Below are 9,602 nucleotides of genomic sequence, written 5' to 3'. Positions count from 1 at the left end.
GCGCTTCTCATCTGCCAAGTCAAATCTCGAAGTGCTACCACGGCCTTACCTTTTTTAAGGGTCGATTTATAGAGACAGTGGTCCCCCCTTTCTTTTCCAGCAGGCTGACATTAACTGTAGCACTACAAAGAGATACAGCGGCTTCTTCCGCTGGCTGCCAGATCAAAGCGCCAATAATGAGGCCCGATTAAATCTGAGAAATGAAATGTACAAAGGACACGAAGAGGTGCTTCTTGTGGCAGCCGGAGTCTCGACAAGTTTACCGGCACTGTGAGGCAGTGCAGTCGATTTCCCTGTAATAAAGTCAGCAGATGAACCTTGAATTTTCTCATGAATACTCCGGATGTTCCCCTTGCTTATCTCTACCTGTTACTCATACCTTATTGCATTCTCCACAAGGCTGCCCTTCTGCTGCCCAACAGAAAACATTGCTCTATAATTTCATTGCTGTGCATTTTATTTCCATCAGCGTTGTTATGCAAATGCCACAGCAGTGGAAAAGTAGTTCATGTAGTGACATTCGTTTTTTTGTATTCAGTGGTGCCGACTGTTAATTCTTTATCTTTGTAACTCTTAATTGAAAATAACCTTTATGCTCCGAGTCAATTCTGCTATAAATACAAAATGTTGACATTTACACAGATAACACATGCAGTGCATTGGCTATTTTTAATAGCTTTGGAAAGGTCTTGATCTTGTAAACACACACACACACACACACACACACACACACACACACACACACACTTATTTTAGTGTTATTACTCTGCTCTCTATTGTGCTGGACCTGAACCAAGGTCTCAATCCAATCCATACACATTTGTGACAGCGTTTTGCAGTCACATGGTTCGTATTGTAATCCCTGCCCACCAGTGAGTGTTGTTTTTGGGGAGAGAAAGAAGATCACCCTTTTTCCCAGCTTACACCTCGCTTAAAGAAAGCAAAGGTGTATTCACTACAGCAGTGTAATTGCAGACACTTTGAGAGAAAGGAGGACAAAAAACAGCTTGTATCTTAATATGTATTGATTTGAGTTTCGACCAATTTTACCCACAATCTCAGGCTTATTCATGCAACTTGCCTGATAACTGTGCACAGGGAACCACTAAATAATCCTATCCATTAAATACTTTTCCTGCATTTCGTGTTCATTTTTGTTAGTTTCCGCCTATGCTCTGTTTTTCTCTTCCAGCACTGAACAGGCTTGCCAGCACTAACTCCTATCCTGTCAGCTAAATTACTTACAAAGCAACATTGTTTTAATACTTTGTTTTGTCAGCAGGGATGGTTGCTGCATTGTGGTTTCTTACTCAGCAACAGACCGAACCTTTGTGTTGGTCCTCGGTCGTAAGCAGTTTCAGGCGACTAGCGCCGGCAACTCCCAGTCGGCCACGCTGTGGAAAAATGGCTCCTGATGGCCTCAGCAGAACACCTGCCCCCAGCCGGACCTGTTGTTAGTGGATCTAATCCAGAGAGAATGACAGGATAGTTACAAGAAATGCCCCACTGCTTTTTATCTCTCCATCAGGCATGCAGCCAGGACACAGTCTGTGGTGTTTGTCCTCTTTTCTCGTCATGACACAAATAATAGACACATCTTAACCATGCCTGCACTCTGTGTCTTGGAAGAGCGGATTTCTCCCACGAGCTGTCAGATATTTTCCACGGCCTCGATCTGTTTACACATTTGTGTTAGGGTGATTCAGTTTTCCCCTCGGAGGACTGCGGCCAAACCAAACAGATGATGCCAAACTGCTTCACTTCACTGAAGTCAAGTTTTCCAGTAGAGTTCACATTGTCAACATATCAATCAGAAAACTGCTCCTGGGCCTGTCCATCTTTTAGAGCTGCTTCCTCCCAGAACACCCAAAACAGATAACCAACAGCCTTAATACATATTGGACACATTTCTGTTTGTTTTTAGCTTTCATCATGCCATGCATTCTGAGCTTAGAGACTTGAAAACAGATGTTTGTTGTTGAGTGGTTCTCTCTGTCATCATGTGCTTTCTCATTACACTCCCCTTTGTTTTGTATCTGAGTAACCACAAAACTCATCTTGTGATGTTTCTGGCAACCTAGGAGACAATCACCCATCAAGAGCAAAACATTTACTAATTATACTTGCAGCAGTGCTTATTGTATTTGTCCGGAGGGGAAATGTCCTTGTTTTGAGCAGGTTTGAAAGGAGTAGGACATGTTGTGGAGGCAGAGGGCTCTTGTATAGATCCACAGATATCTCTCGGCCTATAGTAGAAAAGGGACAGCAGGGCATTCGTCCTATGAGTAAACCATAACATTTTCTCTTACTACAATATGTGTCACTTCTGTGTGTGTCTGTAGGCACATTCTTGTTATTTATATGTAAATGATGAGCCCTGTAAGCGTTTGTGGCTGTCAAGTTTCCCAACCTTTCATGTGTTTTTTTTATATGCATGTGGCGTTACCTACGTCTTCATGCCACACTTCATTTTTCATGTGACATTCAGTGCATCACTGTAATGAGCAGTCTTTGCACAGTGATAAAATAGCTGTCTATTTCTATATGACCTCTATTACTAATCCTGGACAAATAACATCAGGAATTGAAGAAAGAGCACCTTACCTTAAATCTTGTTTTCAGTTGTTTTACTGTGAGACTGCAAATGAAATATAATATTTTCCTAAACAGTCACACCTACTATTGCATCTTTACCTTTCTTACTTCAGGTTAAAAACAACTGAGGATACTGTACAGTGTAAGTGTCTGTATATTCACTACCTGCCTGGGATCCAATCACATTGCAGGAAGATTGTCAGAATCTAATAACACCTGTAGGTCAATTAATATCTCATGTGGAGATTTATAACCAATCATGATCTTAGAAATCCGAGATCCTGATGTCGTAATAAGGACTTACACGCCTCACATGTTTGACTCAAGTCTGTAGCACGCACGCACGCACGCACGCACGCACGCACGCACACACACACACACACACACACACACACACACACACACACACACACACACACACACACACACACACACACACACACACACACACACACACACGGAAAGAGAGAGAAGGAGGATGCCCCACATCTTTGTTGCTATAACTACCCAGTGAGACCGTTACGACAGGCAGAGATGAAGCCGTCTGCAGGCGACACACCGCGGATCCACTACTCCTCCTGCCCGCGTAGTTTTCCCCCCAACATTAAACTACAATTGATGAGAAGATTATGAGCATTCTGAGGTCGGGAGAATCTGAAAAAACTATAAACGGAGTCTAAAAAAAACGTTGTATGGATCTAAAGTTACACAAGGAACTATTTTACCGGTAAGTTTTCTTTTTTAAATATCTATGTCGGCATACAATCAGTAACTATCCCTAATATTGTGACATTGTGCTGCATTCGCTTGTAGGCTAGTCGTTTATTTCGCTTTTTAATTTGCAAAAACTGTCAAAAAGCAACCAGATGAGGGAAACAGAAAGAAGGCTTTCTTTACACCCGTTACTTATTTTGTATGATTAAAAAGTTGCAAATGATCGATGCACTTTTTCTTGCATGTACATTTAACAATGTGTTATAAGGGTTACATTAGCTTTCCATTTACCAGGTGACCTATTTACCCATAATGATTTAATAGGCTATAGCCTCAATGATATTTCTCACCGGAAATCAGACTTTATACTAGTCTTTTAATTTAATCTTGTATTTAAGTCTCAGTTTTCTTCTAATCTGAATGATGTCCTTTACATTGAATAGCCAAAAGGGCTATATCGTAATAACTGGATTGTACAATCAACAGCACGTGCCTTCTGAATTTGCTTTGGGAGTCCCTCTCCAATCTTTGTCTTTCAGCCTTTCTCATTCACATTCAGAATTATGCTGCGATGATTATTTTTTGTAATTAGGGATTTGCATGCATAGATTCAGCATGTTAATCACGTAGCTGCTGAACTAAATATTCACCTCTGCTATTAACAAACACTAATCACGCCGCTATCAGTCACACACTATATCAACCAAATCTATGGGCCACTATGCTCTATTCAGGAGAATAGAGACATGAAGGTTAACCATTGTAAAAACAAGGAGGCAGAAGTAAGTGCTTGACATTTGAGAGGATGGTCTCATAATCAAATTCAAGGAGTGTGTCATTTTTGTCTTGGAACAAGAACAATTAAACAGCTGTGCTTGTCTGGACTAGAATAAAATGACACCATTTCTGGATTACTCAGACCCATAGGCTATAGATACAAATAAAAAAGCCAAACACACATCTCACATGAAGACCTATGCAGCCTATTCTCCAGTGGTTTTTCCAACTGAGTCTTGCCAGACCGTTTTTTCTTGGTTGTTGAAACTTTGATAACTGACCAGATGCTCACCAGACCACTGCTGTATTTCTTTCCATGCAGATTTGTCATTTATTGAATCTGTGGGACACAGGCAGGACTGATGTGTTGCTGTTAATAGTGTAGCAGGCATCTTGGACTATCGATCCCACCTCCGTTCTCTCCTCCATCTCTATAATGCACTCTATCCCCCCATTCATGGGAAATGATTACAGGGCTATGGCACCATGGGAAAATAAATTGAGGAATAAACAAGATGAGTGTGTATTGATGAGTGTAATGTGAGGCTTTTCTTTTGGTTTGTAATTGGAGACACACAAAAGGCAGCATGAAAAAGGACTTCAGATAATCTTTTGTGTTGATTTATGTCCCTTTAATGTAGAAATACAAGTGCTTAACTTATCATCACTGCTGTGAATAACACGTTTTTTATGCAAATACATGCCTGTCTTCTTACATGTGTTGGTATCTTTCCGGTCCCTCCACGCAGGAGGGAATTTATCAGATAAACCAGCTCAGCTATTTTTGCTGTCTATCTCTTTACCCATTGACCTTTTTTCTCAACACCATAATGACCACTGGCAGTGTTCATACTGATTGTACACTGTACAAATATCCACCGTGAATTCACAATAATTACCTGGCAACTTGTTGCATGACTTTCACAGTAAGGTTCACAGCAATTTACTGTGAATGTCTTCACAGCAATGTATTGTAATTTCACATCCATGATATTACAATGCATTGTTGTAAAGGTACAACTGTATACTGTAACTTCACAGCTTCAATTACTGTGATATTACAGTATGTTACTGGGGAATTACATAATTTTGTTGTACATTAATTACAACAAGGGCCTGTACTTTTACATTTCTATTGTGAAAGTACTGCAGGAGTAGCCAGTAATTTACTGTGAATGTACAATGTGTACTGTGAAAGTACTGCAGGAGTAGCCAGTAATTTACTGTGAATTTACAATGTGTACTGTGAAAGTACTGCAGGAGTAGCCAGTAATTTACTGTAAATATACAAATCTAAATAATACGATAATATATTGTAAATTTGACTGGGATTGTACCATAATTCAATCAGCTCAATCAACAAAGAAAATGCCCATTTTAACTTTTTATTACTCCATTGAAGTGCAAAGTACATTTTACAGTGTTTTGGAAATGTTGTTACGGCCCCAACCTCTAATCCGCGGTAGTGGCTTGTGCTGAGACCCGCAACATGAAAGAATACACACAATAACCGGTACTTGGTAACGAGCATTTATTCATAATCAGCCGTTTGCTCACACAAGCGAAATGGGAAACAAAAAGAGGTCTGGAGGACTGGCCAAAAGGAACAAACAGAAGGAGGGAACCCGAGCCAGCCACACCACGGGCCGTAGGACCCAGAACTCCCCCGCCTAACCAAAAATCAAATATAAACCCTATGGGAAACAAAATAAAGCCGCAAAAACTGGACTACCAGGTCCTCCAGGCTAAACATAAACACATCTGCAAAAATATGGCAAAGAGGTATTCTAAGGACAGTGTCTCCGGCATTAGGATAGGTGAGACATCCTTCTCTTCCAGCTTCTCTTTATATATACACACGGCTGAGTGGAATTTGGAACACCTGGGCAGAGGCGGAGCCAGGAGCAGACCAGGTGCATCTGGGCAGAGGCGGAGCCAGGAGCAGACCAGGTGCACCTGGGCAGAGGCAGAGCCAGGGAGACAGAAAACAAGTTAACACATGTCTACACAGACATCCACTCAAAGTCAACAATTTTTCTGAAGAATGTGCAGACATGGAGGTTTAAATTGCCATGCCTCTTTGTGGCTTTCTAGCCCGTCTCAGGATTAATGTCCAGGATGCACCTGAAAACAATAAGCCAAGACAACAATTTCAATTTTACATAGATGTATATGTTGCCTCATTTATTTGAAGGCACATGCAGCGGTGCCCCTTTCAATTTAAGTAAAACCTGCACCAAAGAAAGACATTTGTATTTAAAGCCAAGCAAGAGCGATAAAAGCAAGAAAATCACTTAATTTGTTGTGTTATCACAGAGGATGGTCTTAATACAGTATTTTACGATGAAATAATACAGTAAGTTAAAGTTAAGTTAAAGCCTTTTATTGTCACTATACACAAGGTATAATGAGATACAGAGTGCAACTCTGTCCCGGTGTGCAAAAAATATACAAACAAATACATAACACCAAAAAACACAGCAATAGGACATACAATCATACGGGGGAATAAATAGTTAAAAATATTGACATAAAAAAAATAGTATATAAAGTGCATTAAAAGTGTGTGTATGTGTGAGGTGTGGTGGTTGAGCAGCCTGACGGCCCAGGGGTAGAAACTGTTTTTGAGTCTGTTTGTCCGTGACTTGAAGCTCCTGTATAACGTGTAGTAACATGTTGTGAAATCCTGGTAATCATGTATCCTGTACATTCACAGTAATTAACTGTGCCTGTATTGATTTCACTGTGAAATTCTAAATTACAGTGTTATATTGTGAACATTACAGGTAAAGACTGTAAAGTGGTAAAACAGTAATTTATTGTAAAATATTACAGCTAAATATTGTGAAATCATGGTAATATTTTACAGTGTATGTGTTAGTAAAGAGACACACAGAGGGAGAGAGAGAGAGTCCTCTTTTCCAAAATGACCCTTTTTTTCTCTCTCAACCTGTCAGATCCTCCTGGCGCGCCTGTGTGTGACCAGGACCTGGAGTGTGTCGGAGGGCTATGGTGAGGCGATGTGCACAGGCTGGGGTGAGGAGAGATGCACCAGCATCAGTGGAGGAAGACGAGGTAGAGGAGTGGTTCTTCATCCGTGGCTGTGCGTCTCTCTCCTGTTCTCAGCTCTCTGGGGCCAAGTGTCCCCCCAGTGTCCGGCCAGCTGCCAGTGCGCCTGGGACACGGCCACGGTGCAGTGTTCAGACGCCGGGCTGCGGGACATCCCAGAGGGCATCCCACTGGAAACTGTCTCCCTCCACCTGGAACGCAACTACATCCGGAGCATCCCAGAGACCGCCTTCAGGGACCTGCTCCACCTGCGGGACCTGTACCTGTCCCACAACCGAATCGACTCGCTGGCCTCAGGGGCCCTGCGGCACCTGGGCCCCGAGCTGCGCCTGCTGGACCTCTCTCACAACCAGCTGAGGCAGGCCAGCAGGGAGGAGTTTGGCTCCACCCGGGCAAAGACGCGCCTCTTCCACAACCCCTGGCACTGTGACTGCACCCTCCAGGAGCTGATGGAGACCCTGAACCTGGAGCCAGAGACGGTCAACGGGATCATGTGTGAGAGCTCTGTGCGGGGGATGGGTGAGGGAAGCAGGTGGGAGGACCCGGGGTCCCAGGGCGAGCATGCAGGTCAATCCCTGGTCAAACTGTTGGATTCTGGGGTGAATTTCTGCAGTCTGCAGAGGAAAACCACTGATGTAGCCATGCTGGTGACAATGTTCGTTTGGTTCTTCATGGTCATCGTGTATGTAGTGTACTATGTGAGGCAGAACCAAGCTGAAGCCCGTAGGCATTTAGAGTACCTGAAGAGTTTGCCCAGCCCACGCAAGACCCCCACAGAGACAGACACTCTTAGCACTGGTTTCTGAACTCATGCTCACTACCGTGATTTAAATGGAATAATATGAACATGGCATTCTTATGGAGAGCAACGGATAAGCTTCAAAATGCTGTGTGCGATTGTAATATTTCTTTATATGTGTTACAACCAACTGAGCCCTCCTACTATATGCTTCTGGATATTTCTTTACATGTTGCATTTGTATCAATGAAATGAAAATATTTGCACTTTTGACTAGCATGGGCACTGAGAGAAATAAGTAGCAAAAGTTGAAAGGATGAAAAAAGACTAGAAAAAAAGAAGATTCGTTGAACTTCTTCTCTCCCTCTGTACTCCTTCTTTCCATCTCCTTTCTTCTGCCAACATGGCATGTGGTCTTTTATCTTTCATTGGGCTGTAATTAGCAGTCTTTGACCAACTGACCCTTACTGAACACTTAAAAGCCACTAATCAGCAGGAGTGTGTTTATCAGGTGGAAAAGGAGAGGCGTGCAAACTTAAATGTGTGTCCTCATCTAATTGCCTGTTTCATTTGTGCGTTTTCGTTTAAAAAAAGTTATTTTTGCGAGGATGCTATTTAAGCCTTTCCCAATAGATGTCACGATGAAGCCAGTGGTTTCTGTGCCAGTGGATAACTGCTGATCTAAATGTTCTCTCAGTAAGCCATTAGAGCTGAGGGTGCACTGTTTTGTCTCTCCGAGCTGCAGCCATCGGCTCTAAAATATCTGGCCAGCTAACACAGCTTGCCACTGATCTGTACAAAGACATTTCAGCCCGATTTAGAAATAGATTGTCATAAATTAGATTAGTGAGGCAGTTTGTCCTGCGAGAAGCCCTTAGTTTTTCTTTAATTAATCTCTTGAGTACTGCTTTTCAGTCCTTCTCTCCACTGATTGTTGTTTACAAATCGTTCAGGCTCCCATTTTCCACAAAGGCTTCATCATAATTGATTATTTTTCAAGCCACAGAAAAACAAAACCCTTTAATAATAAATGGAATAGCCTTCTCAGTTAGTACATTTAACACCTGCAATATTAAAATGTATGCAATTCCTGATGTGTAAGTGTTGTTTTGTAAATATATGATAAGCGGTCTTTTTCAACACAAATAGAGTCAAATGACTCTTAGTCTGGACCAAAAGAGCCCCCAAAAGAAGGGTCAATTCTGAGGGGCTGCAAAATCATTGGCAGGATATTAAAGCAGAAAAAAGGTATTTCTAACCCACACACTTTGTACACATTTTTTCTGAAATGTTTCAAATCTATGGCTAAGTAAAGGTTTTTCTATACTTGATTTGCTATTTTTTAAGTTATATTAAAACAAGGGATACGTGCCTAAGTAAAGCATCACATAATTAACAATTATGTGTCTTTAATCATTCACGGATTAAAGTGTAGTTACAACCTTTTAAGTGTTTATAGATGTAATAAAGATAACTGTGCCCCATATTATCTAGCCATTGGGATAGGAGCTGAGGCTAAACCTTAGTATAAGACAACTTCCTGTGTACTGTAACGTGCTAAATGTGGTGTGTGTGTGTGTGCTTTGTAACTAACAGAGAATACTGGAAGAAGTTAATGTTGTTGATTAAACATACTGTGAATTAGATCTAGTATCAGTTTAACTTGATTAACACTGATTTGTTCAGTGGATAAACTTCTGAAGCACAG

At 41.6% G+C, this 9,602-nt stretch overlaps 1 protein-coding gene across 1 annotated transcript; it reads left to right on the top strand.

The window, feature by feature from the left end:
* Positions 1-3,058: 3,058 nt before the first annotated feature.
* Positions 3,059-9,540, top strand: LOC117446213 (leucine-rich repeat-containing protein 3-like). The gene is made up of 2 exons (XM_034082250.2): positions 3,059-3,322; positions 7,044-9,540. The coding sequence occupies exon 2, from the start codon at positions 7,107-7,109 to the stop codon at positions 7,959-7,961; it is 855 nt and encodes a 284-aa protein (XP_033938141.1). The 5' UTR covers positions 3,059-3,322; positions 7,044-7,106; the 3' UTR covers positions 7,962-9,540.
* Positions 9,541-9,602: the final 62 nt, after the last annotated feature.

This window comes from Pseudochaenichthys georgianus, chromosome 5 (genome assembly GCF_902827115.2).
Source record: "Pseudochaenichthys georgianus chromosome 5, fPseGeo1.2, whole genome shotgun sequence".
Classification (NCBI taxonomy): Eukaryota; Metazoa; Chordata; class Actinopteri; order Perciformes; family Channichthyidae; genus Pseudochaenichthys; species Pseudochaenichthys georgianus.
Note: the sequence above shows the minus strand (reverse complement) of the source record. Positions and strands in the feature narration are given on the sequence as shown.